The sequence below is a fragment of the Hippichthys cyanospilos genome, chromosome 1 (genome assembly GCF_059441005.1).
Source record: "Hippichthys cyanospilos isolate Australia breed blue-spotted pipefish chromosome 1, RoL_Hcya_1.0, whole genome shotgun sequence".
NCBI classification, from domain to species: Eukaryota; Metazoa; Chordata; class Actinopteri; order Syngnathiformes; family Syngnathidae; genus Hippichthys; species Hippichthys cyanospilos.
In genome coordinates this window covers 14,758,644-14,776,114 of record NC_142369.1, presented here as the reverse complement: position 1 = coordinate 14,776,114, position 17,471 = coordinate 14,758,644, and the positions used below count along the sequence as shown (strand labels likewise).

Below are 17,471 nucleotides of genomic sequence, written 5' to 3'. Positions count from 1 at the left end.
TACGTCTGTCTATATTACAGCGTCGCTTCATCGGGAGATCCCGTGTGCAAATCGAAGATATAAATGTGGATGGCCTTCAACAACCTTTTATGACACCCACACACCATGTGCTGCTCATTTGAAAGGTAGAGAAAATGCCAATGGATCTCAAACAGAGATATGACAAGTTGCTTTAAAATGTCTGCAATATTCCAGTGTTATAAATCCGGCAGACGGCATAAATTCTTTGAGATTCAATTGGAAACTTCATATCTTCATGTCATGAACATGTGTTGCTGGGCAGAATTCATAAGGGTCTATTATGTGCAAAAATGGGGCATGCGGTACACCAACGGCACAATAGTGCGGTGCCCTTGGATATAGTGCTGTATTTAAAAATATATTGAATAACTAGAGGAAGGGGAAGTGAATCTGATATTTCAATGTTAGTAATAACATTTTCATTAGAAAAGGCCTGGAATGTCATACTTTGATGGTTTTGAGTTAGCTGAGAATAGCTTTATGGCTGTGCGAAACATATTGCAAGTGAGAGCTTTTACAGGTGCTCAGCTGTCACATGATCGATGCTGTAGTAAAAGAGAAGTGCTGTCGTTGACACCGAAGCCAATTGGGGGATAAATTGAAATTAAGGTCAAGCTAAAGAAAAAGAAACCCAAGCACTATTATATTGTCAGCTCTGAATCCAAAATAATTTGAACAGATGATCCAGAAAGAGTTTGAATAGTAATGTAGGGGTTAGGCTTACATTGTGATTTAGTCCTGCTTCATATTTCACCTGAAAATAAAAGCTGAAATACACACATAATGTTCGTGAAGGTGCAGAAACTCTCCATAATGTAGGTCAATTGGATTCAATGACAGGATGAGTCTCAAATGTGTCTCCATCCATTTTTTCCCCTCTGCTTATTCTGGTCTGAGTAACAGTATAGGCAGAAGCTAAGCCATTTGATTTATGTCTATCTCCACCCTGGACTGGTGGCCACTAAATCACAGAGGAGCAGAATTTGGACATAGAAGCAGAGAGGGCACGGAAACGGAGGCGTAAATGTCTTAATAAACAAAATCAAAGTACTGTAAAACTATGATGACCTGGAAAACTAGACATCAAAAACCAGGTGGGGAAAATTAGACCTCTGAAAGAAACTTGGAAGACATGTTGACAGCCTGACAATCTGACGTGTCACTGAGAACCTATAGCTTGAATATTGCCATACATCACTCCTACATGACAATTGTTGGAAGGATATTACAATTAAATACATAGTAACAATTGGCATTCGAATGCATTACCTTTTTTTTGCAGCATCCTGGTTCGCAATCTATCTGGATATGCCTCCTTCTTGTGGAATCATATTTTGTCCTTACATGAGATCCCTTCGATCTAACATCTCTGTTGGCGTCCCGGATGATACACTGGTTGCTGCCGGTTAAAAACTTTGGTAGTTCTCTACCTTGGCTGTCTCTGTGGCTAAAATGAGCACAAACATGGACAGCATCAGAGTGATCTCGCTTCCTGTACATGATTTTTTAATCTGCCACGGCAAAATATTGGAAGAGATATCAATATGATACAACAAGATATAAAAGAATGAGGACTTCCATAATGAATTTTTACTACAGTTCTTGTTTGTAATCTCAGATATTTGACGTTCCTCTCAACTTGTTGACGCTGAATCGGCTTGTTGGGGTTGGAGCAAGCAGTAATCTGGCATGCCCTTGACGACATAATTTGAATACCTCTTCTCATGTTGACTTTACTTAATTTATTGTTTTTCCAATCACAGAATATCACATTTTGTCTGTGATCAATGATCTCTGCAAATTCATAGGATAATAATATGTTTAATCAAGCAAGGATCTGAGGCGTGTTCATCAAACTTCCGTCATGTTTGGGAATGTGTTTTTAATTATGCAACAAAAACAAACTGAACCGGCCAATATGCATGGCCTATTCACGTGATTTTTATTTTTTTTTTTTGTAAATCTAATATTCCAAGAATGTTAGTGTAAAGGTACTTTTTGTCATTGTTATGTTTTATCACTTTTGTCATTTATGTAGTGTCCTGTTTACTGTTGTGGCTGATTTGTTCCTTGATGTATGAGTTGCTTCATACAGGATTGATGCCTGACAGTATTTAAGCGCAAACTTCTCAGTAACATGCTGACAAAACGCTAAGCTCTCAAACCATCTGTCAAGCTATCCTCCTAGTTTCTTTATGAGTCTAGTCTCCAAGTCTAGTTCTAGTTTCTATGCTGTTTCTAGTTTTCTGAGTTGTGGTTATGTTGGGGTTTTGCATTTAAAGACTTGCTCCATGTCCACATTGTTGTCCTGTCTGCATCAAAATTCCACTCCTCATCCTGACACCATTTTTGGAACGGGTTTAGCAAAAACATTTTATTTCTTGAACTTTGCACTTAAGTAGGGTGCAGCACTTTGTTACGGTTTCTTTTGTTAAGTCAGGATGAGTTGCACTTTGTTGCAAAGCTTAATTGAAATATTTTTTAAATATATTTTAGGAAATTCAATGTCATGACCTTTGGAGTCCTTTGGATTTACTGCTGAATACGAAACCTTTACTATTTTGGTGCAATAAGGGTTATTATTATTGCATTATTAATATTATGATGGATTTCTAGATGTGTAATCTTGCATTGTCACAGTATATTAGTTTCATGGCCACCAGGGGTAGAAGGGTAGAGGTCGGCTGTCAACAAAATCTCTCTTAATGTGATGAAAATGAAATGTGACATAGTGTCACACAGCAAATGCAGTCCTTGTGAGTGTGTGTCTGTGTGTGCGCACTCGCCAGTGATGAATTACTTAAGTGTGAAAAATCAATGTGAAATAAGCATTGCTTTGCCAACTGTCACTTTCCAGCTCTCAGAAAATGTACATTGATGCTCCCATGTTAGTAGTAAATTAATTTAACCATGAAATGGAAGGTAATATCTGCGAATAGTGCCTCCTTGCATCTCAGTTTGGTCTAAATTGCTACAAAATGAACATTTATACAGTGAGTGGTATCAATATATTTGCAGTATCACTGTTTTACCGATAGTGTTTTGTTTTGCATCTGATAAAGTAGTAAATCATGATATTCCAGCTCTGTGGTACAGTTTACAATACATCAACATGACATTGCATTGTAGTGTCTTGATGTGGAAAATGCTCAGTCTTCTTGCCCCCTCTAGTGCCGAAACTCAGCTTTGCAGAGCCAACATAGCAGCGACAACATCCCCATCGGGAGTGAATCCTGCGGCCCCTCATAGGACTCCAAAAAAGCTGTGTACTCAGTGCCAGGGCATTAGCAACAGCAACAGCAACCGTTGGGGTAAACCCAAATCTAAAGGCACCGAGTTGTGGGGCAATTTGTGTGCTCAAAGGTTTGCTCAGATCCTCTTGGGCAAGGCCAGAGTGGAAGAGTGTCCAAGTCAGAGACGTCACTATGGACGGAAACTCCTGTAGATTGGAATGGCCAGCATTTGGCTTTTCTACCTATGAAGACCACCGGAGAGCTGAAGGGCAGGAAAGATTTTTGCTCTGAATCACCCGCGAACAGCTACACATAGCCTAAAGTTTGTGCTAAATTCCTTCCTGCCGACTGGCTCTTTGGTGGTCTTTATAGGTAGCAAAGGCAAATGGATCTTCTCTGGGCATTCTATTGGTAAAAGTTTAAAGTCAACAGATTAGATATGAAGTGTGATTTCAGTCTGTTTTACATTTTTTCAAACATCACACAAACACACATTTACCATAAACCAGAAAAAGAAACATAAGATACGAGCATTTTCTGCAGTCAATATGGAAAAAAATGTCCTGTTTTTGGATAAAGGGATCAATATTAAAAACATTTTAAAGAATTTGACTCAGTGAGTAAAAAAATATGAAAAGATTAATCAACTGTTGAAATAATTTATAGTTAGAGCCTTAAAATGAAATAAAATACATTTTTATGCAGTTGCCTATGATGGGAATTTTGCAACAATATACAAACACATAAGCATCACGTAAAGGTTCAAGGTCAGGGATGATCATTTGAGGAAGTGACAGGCTGACAGCTTCTCAGGTGTCACTTGACGGAAAACTCAAGAAGTGTCAGTATCGCATCACGATCCGACAAGACAACAGGTAGGATCTCTGTTCAGTGTCTACTTTTAATGAGTCTTGTAAAAAAGTTGATTCCACCCCCCCACGTAGTATTAAGATGTAGAAATAATGAGATGTGGTATTAAGTTAATGTGATGTACTTGTACCCACAGACAAAAATAATGATTATAGATCAGGGGTGGGCAACATTTTTACTTGTGGACCACAATGCGTTCTAAAATTTGAAAGAAGAGGAACATTTGAATAAGACAGATGTACTAAAGTGTTGCATATGTCGAGCTGCTTTCATTACAGCGTCGCATCTGCTCTAAAACATGTAAATACGTCTCGATTTTACCCACTCACCGAAATGTGTGGGAAGAAAATGAGTTCTCGGTAATGACAACAGCCTTAAGTGAGTCTTTTGGAGATTATGATTTATAGGTTTTTTCTGCCATCTTTTGGCAAGTTGAAGTGCACTCATGCATTCAGTGGACACTAATCTGTAAACTGACTCGTCTAGTAAAGGCAATCAGCCAAGCAGATCTCAGCGATTGTGTTACACACTGTAATTTACCAACCGGGCCTCTGGAGAAAACAATGGAGGCGTGTGGGCGTGCAATGGGGAGAATCAAAGATCATTGTCATCTTGCTTTAGTTTCCTTTTTGTATTTCGTTTTAGTGAGTGGCGCAGTCTCTCTTTATTGAGGTGCACATTTGACGTCACAGTGCAGTTTCCTCGCATGCTTATTCGTTGAATTACAGTGTGGAGTTTTTGTAAAGTTTCTTGTTGCTGATCAGATATTAAGATGCTTCCACAAATTTGATCGTCTACCAATAATGGTAGCAAAGCAGAAAAAAACAAAAGCTACATGTTCTCATAGTGATGCACAAACATTGTTAAATACGTAGAAGTAGACAAATAGTAGTTCCAGGTTTTTTTTTTTTATATATATATCATTAAACACTGGTATTTTCCTATTATGTCTATCTCATCTTCAGATTAATAATGCAATATTTACAACAAACCAAAGTTATATCCATGACACTAGTTGGGCTAATCACCATTTAAATCAATTGTCAGCTGCGATGTGATATTAGTTGCGATGTAGTTGCTACGGTGATATGATGTCGTCATAATGGTCACTTACAGTATTCGTCACACCTTTGTCATTTTATCTATTGATTTTTATTCATCTTTCTCATCATATAGAGTCCTATATTAAATGCTGTTACTGGTGGTAAATGATTTGTTACATTATGTTTTTTTTTTAAAGTAGTGCTGTCATGCGATTAAAATAATTAATTGGAAAATTTTCTATTATTTATCATATGTAGCTTGTAAGAACTATTTACTTGAGTAATATAATCAAATAGAAATTAGTATTTTGTTTCAGACTTTTGATATCTTTCCTTGATCTTTTGAAACGATTGTATTCCAGTTCAAAAGTTGAACAAAACTACTAAATCTGACTCTTTTTTTTTTTTTTTTTTAAATTACCATACTTGTTATTTGTTTAGCTGTGCCCATGAGCGCTACATTCCAACATCTTACTCAGGGTCGTGTAAAATTAACTCGAGCAGGGCATTTTCTTTTAAGACGGTACACTGAAAATGTACAACTCATAAAGTATTTGAACTTGGCTTTGCAAAGTGCAGTTTTTATTTTTCAATTGTGTCATGAGCATTTTTGTGTGTCTTTGTGGCGATGGCACTCCTCTAAATTTGGCTGCAAAGTTAGCAGCTCAGTTTGCCAAAGGAAGTCAATAGAACTGAGTTAACCAAGGTAAAAAAACGTTAATGCTTTATGAAACTTAAGTTAATCTCCACAGTCAATGCTTTAAAGGGACAATGTGTAAGATTTAGACCGTTTTTCATTACGGACAGCAGGAGGAGCTGCAGTTGCAGCATTTACCATTGTCCGAAGCACACAAACTCGCAAGCGCTTAATCTATGAAATTGTTACGCTGAGCTAGTAGTTTCTTTCCAGGTCAAATTTTCCAGGTCTAGTTTTTCTTCAATTGCGTGTACAAAGACTTTAACTTCCACGTGCGAGTCCTGTCTGCATCTGGATCCAAGTTCTGCTCCTCATGTAACGCAACTTAATAATATCGTATGTCATACAGCATACCGGATACAGCTACTTAGCGAATGTCATTGCGGATCATGGATAGTCAAAAGTCGGTGTTTGGCAGCAGGTTTTTGCAAAATGCTTTCCTTCTGACACCCTTCAACTTATCACGTCTGCTTGTATTAGTTGGCCTGATGTAATGGAGTCGTACCAGAAGGAATCACTGAGAAGAATCAGGCGAAACAGCCAAATGCTCCTGCAGGATGTCTTTTCAGTCCACAGAGGAGGCAGAGAAACTCCAGTAAGTGTTCTTCACATGCTGTCAGTTGTCAGCTCTCTGGAAAAACAACAAAAACCTGAAACTACTTTTGATATGTTCATCAAATCTCAGTTGAGTCAGGTCAAGATGCTAAAACAACCAGTTTGCTCAGAGCAAAAGGCAAACTCCTCATGACACAAAGGGGATGTGCAAAGACAGCAGTTTCATCACACATTATGGTGAGGACTATTTTAGCAATGCTGAAGAGATCTAACACTCTTGTTCATATTGAAGATTCCCGAGGGTCAATGATGTAATATATTTTCATTTCTAGCACGTTATTTATTTAACCTATGAAGCATAAATCTCTTGGAACCCTCTCGGCAATGGATACATTTGCTTAAGTTATTTCTTCAAACAAACATGTTTATCCATGGAACCTCTAAAGTGAAGTCAAGTTTAACACGATGTTAAAACAACAACATAAAAAAACCCCCTTCGTTGACGAGATCACATCAGCATGGAAAAACCCTAATTTTTAGTGGGTGCTACCCACAGCTCGGCGATTTAACAGTTCGCTCATTCCGCGCGAACAAGGACGTGTACCTGGCAGCCATCACCAGGAAAACCTCAAGCCTCGCCTCAATCAGAGGAAATCTGAGTCAGTCCTGCCCTTCTCTCAACAACAAAAGAAGAGGATCCTTCTCTTCAGTCAGCTCCCAGAAGACTAGAGGTCACAGTGATAAACAGGTAGTCTTTGTAGAAGCCAGTAAATATGAAGACCCCACGTCTAACTTCCACTTTGCTTTTAGAGCAACCTCAATGCGCAAAAAGAGGCAAAGAAGTCCAACGTCACTGTGACCATGACGTACCTGGGACAAGGCCACCGGGGTTCGTGGGCGCGGTCAAGTCAAGATGAACTTAAAGTGCTTCAACAAGTCAACGGGGGGGAGAACATCTGCGTCTTCAAGGGCTTTGTGACTCCAGGAGGTACTCAGGGGTTTTCAAACCTTTTGGAGTCAGGGACCCCATTTAGAAATCAAATTTTCCAAGGACCCCCATTGCAAATGTTTGCGGGAACAATACAGAAAAAAAAGAGCCAAACATAAGTGTCCTTTTTATTCAGCAACATATTCAATTTGACAAGTATATTTGTTACTTTTCAGCTTTACTGAAGTTTAGAAAATAAAAAATGCTAATTGCACACCTCCTTGGAGCAAGCTGGGTCAATTCCCACCCAAAAGCCGCCAATTATTTAGTCAAAAACAGCATTAGCTTTGTTGATTTCATCAACTCTCATTAGCAAGCAATTGTAGATACAAAACACATTTTGACAAGTTAAAAATTATTACATTTTAAAATATATATTGACCTGGTTGAATTGGCTGCTTTACTATCTGAATATTTTTATAATAATATTTTATATAATATTTAAAATAATATAATATAATATTTTTTTCTTCCTAGATGTTACAATGGCTTCTATCCATTCTGGGTAGACAGCGGCCAGAGACGGCGCTAAAAACAAAGACTAAGTCAAACAAGGCACAAATCTGTAACTTAAAAGATCAACTAAATCACTTCCAAAACGCCCAAATGATTTCACGGACTCCTACAGTCAGGCCGTGGACCCTACTTTGAGAACCACTACTATAGATGACCTCATGCCCAATCTGTAAATTTGAAGTGAGAACGGAATTTGATCTGACTGGACAAGATGGAAAAAGCCATTTTGTATCATCCACTTGTAATTTGCAGAACACATCTCATGCTAGACACGATGCTTAGAATACCTGCCTGTCTTCTCAATTCCAACTTTCAGATCAGTTCAACTTCATCTCTCAACGACATAGAGGCTTCCCCTTCAGTGCTTCCTTGTATGTGAACGGCATCAAGGTGACCCGAATCAGCGCCTGCTGTGAGTACCGCTACGCACCTGGCTTCCAACAGGGCAAGAGGAGCTGCTTTCGGTTGTCCTGGCTCGCTGGTGGGATACCTTGTCACAGGTATGACACAAACACAGTCCAGAGACAAATATGTTTGGCAAAACCTCCACTCTGTAATACATTGTGAAGGGTGTAATTGGATGCAGGTTAGCTTACATAAGGAGCTAATGTATGAGAGATGAGGGCCTTTTTTTTAAATTTTCAGATGCACAAGTCTCCGTCGCAAATACAGCTCTTGCCAACAATTGAACGGCACAAAGGAGAGCTTAGTTCTCCCTCTAGTGTACCACTCTGGCAATGGTAAGCTGGAGATGTACACGTCATTTCTTCCACAATCTTATTCATCCGCTGCTCTCATTAATTTATAGTTGAAAGCTAATACAAAATGTGCAGCAAAGCATTATTTTCTTTTGATGTTTCCTCCAAGGCTCTAATGCTGCCACGGTGGAGTCATGTCCATCATCCCCTCTGTTTATCCCAACCAAACCCGAGTATAATTCTGCAACGGGGACAAGAAGACGCGTCAAAGACAAGGCCGGTGGATCCAGCGAGACAGACAGCGAGGACCCCCCGGCTGCTGCCAATAAAGAGACCTTCAAAAAGAGGAGGCACAAGGGTCAAACTAATCAGAGCACAAGCAAAGACAAGACAGCCACAAGCAGCAGACGGGACCGCGAGGGCTCCCGGGGGTCGACCTTGTCCCAAAAAATCGAGGCCCGGGCTTCATCTGCCAGAAAGGAGCCGGGCCGCCAACAAACGACTGGCACTGCTGAAGCGCAGCCGACACATAAGCTGAACATCAACAAGACAGGCGATGTGCTTTGTGAGCCCTGACTTGATGAATCCTTGCTGCATCCGTACATGCTTTCTGCATTTAACTGTCTTTGTAGGGATAATATAGCTAAGATCAACAGTGGTTTTGTTTTTCAAGACCGGTTACAGGATGAGGAAGTACTGACTAAGCAGAAGCGGGCGAAGCCGAGGGAGTCGAATGGGAAAAGCAGAGATGGGGATGGACAGACGGACTTCTATGAACAATGTGTGCAGATGAGCGCCGAGCTGGAGAAGAGCCCAAGCAAGCACAACTGGTTCCAAGCAAACAGTGAGCAAGGAAACTGCAGCCAAGTGGCCAAGGGCTGGAACATAACACCAATGTGATTCACATAATAGGCAGAGAAGGTTAAAAGCGTAACAAAACACTATAAATGACAGTGAAATATTTGGAGACACTTTCTGAATGAGACAGACACTGTCTCCAAACTTTTGACTGGTAATGTACAGTCATGTCATTTGTGGATATTTAGAAATTTGGTTAACTAAGCTGCACCAGATGACAGAGTATGACAAAGGTGATGATAATAATAAGAGAGCTGTGATTTTTGTGCAGTGTTACAGAGGTGTCGTCTCCGGAAGAGACTGGCGGCGGACCCTGAAAATCAAAGTTCAGATGTGGAGCACAGCGAAGAGAGTGACACTGTTTTACAACAGGACGGAGAGCCTCACAAAGACGAGGAGGTCAAGGGAGAAGAGGAGAAGACAGGTGAAGAAGAGATGGTTCACAAACAAGACATGCAAGCTCAGGTGTGTTTACAAACATGACCCACAATATTCTTTTTGCTTCCTTCACTTCAGATCCATTTAAAAGTACGATTAGTGGTGCAAGCGACAGATTTTTTTTTCTTTGTTTGAATCAATCTCGAGGTTATTTGAGCCTCACAGATTGCAACCTAAGCTTGTAATTATAGAACCAATCCCATCCTGTTGCTACAGAAAATGGGTTTCACAATTCAGGTTTTCACATTACTCATAAATAGAATATTAGTATGTGTTCATAGATTTCTGTCGCGGGGATTCTGTATGAAACAGATTGCAGTGTTCCATTTTAAAGCGATACGCCTGAACTCATTTCCTGTGTCAGTAGGGGGCAGTATATCAATAGGAAAAGAATGACCAGAAACTTTAGTCAATGCAGCGTTTACATTTAGAGCAAAACGCCTTTGACAGTTTTTGGTTATTTAATTGTTTATTATGCATTTGGAAAGAGAATTATGTGCTTATGGGTTATTCATTTGTTGGATGGAAAATTAATGAGAAACCCCAAACTGTAATTGCAAATGCATTTCTATAAGACAGATAATGATTTTTCACCCTGCGGTTAATTGATCGGAAGTCAGATTTAGATTACATAACTCGTCTTCCCGCATTTTCACAAAGAACTATGACCTGCATTTTGAAATTGCTCTCTCTCACTTTTAGTTCCATCATGGCCTTAAAAATCATTAACCGGCTCAGTACCCATCATATATACTGCTTCCTGTCCAGACCATATGAAAACATGACACCCGTTCATATGTTCCCGTGACTTTCTCCCCGTTTATTTGTTTCCATAGCTGGAAGCCATGATCGCAGTGCTGAGCACATCGGATGAGGTGGAGCAGCTGGTTCTCAGGAACACCGACCTGACGGACGACCTGCTGCTGACTGTGGCAGACGCCTTAAAGAGCAGCCCTTCTGAGGTCGCTCTGCTCAACCTTAACCTCAACCTCATTGGCCCGTATGGCGCTCACATTCTGCTGGATGTCTTGAGAGTGAAGCCTCAGGTCAAAGGTTTACAGTAAGTTCTGACACTCCAAGTTAAATTAAATATGAAGATGACCCGAGCCATAGATTTGCACGATTAGATGGTTTGGGTCCATTTTGTTCACATCATTGAGTATCATTGAGTTGACAACACAGACTTAGATGAGACTGGATTTAGAGAACTGACATGACAGCTCCGAAGCTTGATTTGATATTCTGACAATTCATCACTGAGAACCTAGAGCTAAAATACTGAAAGACATTGATCCTATAGGGCATAATTAAACAGCTTGGTGCATGTATATTGGGGTTCACCCCGATGGACGAGAGGGTAGCCTTCCTCCACCTTTGGATGATGTGTTGGCCCCGATGGTGGGGGAGGATACGAGACAGACCTGGCAGACCCAAATGTATTGTGAGTCCCATTTCAGAGGCAGTTAAAACTCCCATCCCCGGCAGAATTCCTCCCATGTCCCTCGGGTGATGGGGAGGGGCATTGATTGGCAGACCAGGGTGGGGGTACCCCTGTTAAAGAAGAAGGATTGGAGGGTGTGTTCCAACTATAGAGGGATCATGCCTCCCCAGTAAGGTAAGGTCTATTCAGGGGTGCCGGAGGGTCGGTCAGGAGGAGCAGTGTGGTTTTCGTTGTGGCCATGGAACAGTGGACCAACTCTACACCTCTACACTCTTGGCAAGATCCTTGACGGTCATTGGAGCTCGCCCAACCAGTCTACATGTGTTTTATGGACTTGGAGAAGGCGTTCAAAAGTGTCTCACAGGGAGTTCTGCAGGGTCTGCTATGGGAGTATGGGGTACCAAGCCCCTGATTCAAGTTGTTAAGTCCCTGTATCACCAAAGTCAGATGTTGGTCCGCATTATCGCATCATGTCAGTGAGTTTTGAACTACACCAAGGCTGCCCTTCGTCAGCACCTTGTTCAGTACCTTCATGCATAAAATATTTAGGTGCAGCTGAAATGGTGAAGTGGTCCGATTTGCTGGTCTTAGCATTGCACCTCTGCTTTGTGCAGATGATGTGGTGCTGTCGGATTCTTCAGGCTGAGATATGCAACTCCCACTGGGGCAGTTCACAGCCGGGTGTGAAGGGGTCAGGATGACAATTAGCACCTCCAAATCTGAGACTGTGGTCCTCTGTTGGAAAAGGGCGGACTGCACGGGGATGGGCGATTTGCCTCAAGTGGAGCAGTTTAAATGTCTCGGGGTCTTATTCACGAGTGAAGGCGGGACGGTTGCCGCCCCTCAACTGCACTTCGGGCATCTGGTTAGGATGCCTCCTGGACGGCTCCATGGTGAGGTGTTGTCCCACTGGGAGGGGGCCTCGGACAAACCGGAGAGATTATGTCTCTCAGCTGCCTGGAAACACCTGAGGATTCCTCCCGGAAGAGCTGGACAAAGTGGCTCTTTAGAGGAAGGTCTCAGCTTGCCTGCTAAAGGTGCTGGCCCCGCAACCCAACCCTAGACGAGCAGTAGAAAATGGACAGATGGATTTCTTCAAACTTCACCAGGAATGTCAACAGGGTTTTCATAGTGAAGATGTTATTACAGCAAGACCGTCGTATAGTTATTGCGCTGTCTCTCATTGGTGAAAATACCATTTAACCTCAGCTACATCTCTATGTGCTATGTGAGATCTCAATTTATTTTCTCTTCTGTAGCTTGTTTGGAAACAGACTACGTGACCATGGAGCACTGGCCCTTCTGAGTGGCGTAGCTGAGCTACAGGAGCAAACGTCAAGAGCCGCCGCCGTTCAACAGCAGCAGTTGCTCCAACAGCAGGCGATGGGTAACCTCACAGCTGGCTGCAGCTCTTTTAAAGTGTTTTTTCTTTCGGAACTGGACATAGGGGGCAACAACCTGAGCGGCGTGGGGCTGAAGGTGCTAGCGTCCTACATGAGGCACCACTCACACCTGCAGTATTTAGGTCTGGCTAAGACGGTTGGCGCGGATCTGGCAGCATGGAAAGAACTTTTCGACAGCCTCAAAGGAAACAGCTCGCTGACTCAGATCATTTTAGATGAGAATAACCTGGGCGACCCCGGGGTTAGGCTGCTGGCTGACGTGTTGAAATCAAACGCTTGTTTGCGGATGGTTGATCTGGACGCCAACAACATTAGTGACGTGGGAGGGAATGACCTCATGGCGGCTTTGCTTTGCAGGGGCCAGCTTCCGATGAAGCACCTGAGTCTTGCCGAGAACAATATCAGCAGTGGACTCATGAGTAGAATACAGGAAGAAGTCATATGCAAATGATCGAATTAAGGGTAAAGAATGAATCCAATACAAAGCAACATCGTTTAATGAATGTGGATGTATGTACAGTAAAGATAGGCATTTTTGAGTGAAGCTTGATTCGAAAGTGGGGCGACTCAATTTGGTTCGATTCCATGGGATTACAATTCAATATATGGTACAGATGTTTGACAGGGTTGAGCAATTACGTTTTGGGTTGTAACTGCTTGTTACTTGAGTGAAGGCTTAGGATTTATGGAAAATAATGAAATAAAAAATATTTTGCTTCAAAGACTGTTGTAATTATTTTGGTTGATCCTTTAATTTGATGATTTTTCTGTAAAATATACAAACAACAAAACTACCAAATGAGACTGATTGTTACAGGCATTTTTTCCTGTAGAATTCTTGTAGAAACAATTCTTAGGACAGGTTCTGCTAATCAGCACCAAACTGCAACATTTGAGGCCCTGTGGTGGTAATTTGAGCAATTTCTTATTATTAATTTTTTTTTATTAAGATGGTATGCCAAAAATGTGCAATTAATACAGTGCTTTAATTTGGCTTTGCAAAGTGGGCCAAGTTTTTTTTTTTTTTCCAGTAGGAAAAAAAAAAGTCAAAGTCTAAAGTCAAAGCAAATAAACATAGGTTTTTCTCTGTTTTTGATTTTTTGCTTTACATGGGAATATATACATTTATATATTTTTTATTTCATGTAAAAAGTCAAATGAAAAAAAATTCTGTTGATTTACTTATATGTTATGACTAACTTATAGTTACATTCTAGTTGTTTAATAGAATTCTGAGAAAGTTGTCATGAATGCTTAAATGATTGCAGTCAAAGTGTTCAGTATGTAACAACTCTAAGGCTTGTCATCATCTAAATTCCTCAGCATCTCTCTATACAGTAAGCACGAAGCCATTACTTCTGTTCGCAGACCTGTTCACCTTTAGAGGTCAGTTGGAAAATGACTCATTTGACCTTCAAAAGACGCACACAAAGGTCACCTCCTCCATATAACTGGATGGACCTTTTAGCAAATGTTGCCTCAAAGAGAAATCGTAGGAGTTACTGAATGTTGCAAAGAAATCACCTAGTTTATATTCCCACTTATTTCCCCTCTCTTGTTCTTCCTTGTGACTCCAAAAAAAGAGACCACAACCACAGTGACTCATTCCACCCACTGCAATCACAAAAATCATGGATGACTAACTAACAACTTTGCTCCTCCTTCCCCTCACAGTAGCAGTAATCAGAGCCCCGTTTTGGACAGCTACAGTGAGAAGATTCATGACAGTGAATCTGATCCAGAATGGAGGGAAAATGTCAACATCCTTGGGGCTGGCGATTTATTGTTCTTTCAACCGCGTGAGAAGAAGAGTGTGATCAAAGCTCGTCAAGGTTGTAATTATCTCCTAAGTCTGTTCAAATCAATATTTAGATTTGATCTGATGCTCTCTTGAGGGTGCTTGCTGTGGAATGTTGATAAAAATGTTCTCTGAGGATGACAGGTAAATGAAGCTGGCTCACCTGAAGATAACATCTGGAGGAGTTGTCCTCACCTAGCACTTTTAGACCAACGTTTCAAACTCCACGCAGATGCTTACATTTTGTTAAGTGCTTTTAGCCATCAGCGCGATGCCGTGAGGTGTTTACTGCCTCGTTGACTGTTGATCTATGAGGATCTCAACAAGTCCATTTGTCCCTGACAAAGCGGTAGCTGAGCTCTAATTCACATTCTCCTCTGATAACGCTGTCTCTGTTACATATAAATACATCAGGATCAGTGACCCCCATTGTCCGCCCACTAGTATAATCTTTAGCTGGCAGGAAACAAATCCCACTCCCCTGCTTCCAGCCTGTTTAGGTCCAAACAACAAGGCCTTCAGTGTGGAGCTCAATTTGAGAGGAATTTACAGATTTGCCGGAGAGTTTCACCTTTCATACCTTGGAGGCTGCTTTGTTGCATCTCATCTGTTCTTTTAAGACCGACTTTTACTGTTAACATAGATTGATTAAAACTATTAAACGGTGTAAAAAAAGGTTCAATGATTGGACATTTTGAGCCCATTTTGAACACATTATTTCAGATATGAAATTGCTTTACGATATAAACAATAGGAGGTCTGCGGTCAACCTCACAGATTTTTGTCGGGAGTTATATTCTCAATTGAACATATTATGGACAGCGCCAATCAAAAAGTGTAAAAGTTGAATTTTTGATGCAACTGGGTGAAGCTGATGTGAAAGCTTAGCTAGGGCTCTAATTTTGTGGACAGTACACATGAACCGTGGTGGGAGAAAGACGCCAAATGTCGGCTAAGACCAAACTTAAATACCGGTGCAGCTAGTGTAGCGGGACTTTGATGAATTTGATTGTAATGTTTAATGTATTACATTCATTGAATTGGGAGTGTGGTCCAAGTACATTCAGTGCAGATTTACTGCTGCCATGTCAAGGCCTTAGCGCACAACTAGCTCCACTAAGTTCAGTGAAAATGAAAGTAGTGCTATCACGTCTGTGAATTTGCAAACAACCTGTCTAATTACCCACTAGATCACGAGGTGTCAAACTCAAAGCCCCGGGGGCCAGAGCCATTCCACCTCATCATTTTATGTGGCCTGCAAAATGCTGATTTGAGTTCAAGTTTCTGGCTAAACTACTAAACTTGCATAGTTTCTTTCAGCTTCTAAAACATTTGGGGTAAGAAAACAAGCATTTTTTTTTTTTTATTCCCAATCTCTTTTGAACAGTTTTTACCCCCAAACACACTTTAAATTTAGTTGACTTCGGTGTCATACTGGCCCTCTGACAGAAAATATAACTACAACTACAAAAATGAGTTTGACACCCCTGCACTTGTTATATGTGCAAAATGACTTTCACTAAAAGAGAGCCCAAAGAGTTGACAAACTTCTGTTTTAAAGATTTAAGTGACTTTTTTTTGTTCGCCTTTGTCCCCCCACGAATGGTCGTTTTTTTGTCCCACCCCCAAATATCACAAAATAAACAAGGGGGAGTAATTCATCCTACATGACCATGCAACTTAACAGGACAAAACAAGAAAAAAAGGATCGAACATATGGTTCTTTAAACCACAAACGCATCCCACGCCAAACACAACTTCAGAAGCTCCCACAGGAGAGTGTGGAGTGCGTTCCTTAAATTAGCACCAAAGAAAGCTGAGACTGAGGATGTGATCAGAGGCCTGGTCAGCTTGAAACACGCAAATAGATGCTCGGATATTTTTGCCAGGTGGGAACTGCGTACCCACTGTTGGGTTCATTGCCAGGTGCGCTTTTTGCTTCCCTTCTTATTAAAGACATCCAGTATGCTGTGCACCACAACCGACAAAGCCTATTTATGTAAAATGTCTCCGGGTGTTGATTGGGATGAGTTTTGCAGTGTATAATTAGAATTACCATGTGCGGCTTTGAAGGGGAAAAAGCTTATCGGGTTGAATTTGAAGCCTTTGTTGTGAGATTTGGATCAGTAAACAGCAACAAATGCGAGGGTGGAAAAGCCTGGCGCCACACGAATTTTGGCCTTCCAGATGTGAGAGATGTAGCACTGCCCTGGGATGCCAACATAACAGATCCACTTTTCTATGCCCGAGCACGAGAGCAATATATAGATGAGATCAGACGCAAGAGTCTTGATGATCAAAACCTACAATTATTACACACGTTTTTGATTTGAGGGTGTCATACTCTCACTTAACACACACCTAAATCAACAAAGCCGATTTATTTTCTAAATATGGAATGTTAATTTTAGTTTCCATGATCAACTGCCTCTGCAAGTCAAGTCAAATTGATTTTAACAGCCTGGCGGGCATAAGGACCATTTCTCTCACCCAGCAGGCAAGTTGCAACCAACCTTTGACCCTTGTGACTTGACTTGGACAATGATGTATAGTAGAGTGAAGACGTATACTTGAACAGCAGCAAGTGTTTTCTTTGTCTTGCCACAATAGCCCTTAATCACCACAGGGTCTCAAAGGGCTTCATAAGAGAGAAAGGAAAAAAAAACTTAGATAGAACATCACAAATTCACATCAGCACCCCATGAAAAAAAGTTCCCCGAAGGGCAAGGGAAAAACTCCAAACCCCACCTGGGGAAAATAAGAAACATTGAGAAGGGACAGCAGCTGAGAGTGACGTTACGCTCGAAGCAGACGCTTGTCACCTGCAGAGCGCTCACAAAAGCAACGCAGTACGTTGTTTCGATCCCCCGTTGTATCCAAACGTGCGGTCTGTGAACGTTGACGTGTCAACG

At 41.2% G+C, this 17,471-nt stretch overlaps 1 protein-coding gene across 1 annotated transcript; it reads left to right on the top strand.

The window, feature by feature from the left end:
- Positions 1-9,320: 9,320 nt before the first annotated feature.
- LOC148429383 (NACHT, LRR and PYD domains-containing protein 12) lies at positions 9,321-13,350 on the top strand. The gene is made up of 4 exons (XM_088429087.1): positions 9,321-9,465; positions 9,751-9,944; positions 10,754-10,977; positions 12,618-13,350. Exons 1-4 carry the CDS (start codon positions 9,411-9,413, stop codon positions 13,210-13,212), a joined length of 1,068 nt encoding a protein of 355 aa, XP_088285213.1. The 5' UTR covers positions 9,321-9,410; the 3' UTR covers positions 13,213-13,350.
- Positions 13,351-17,471: the final 4,121 nt, after the last annotated feature.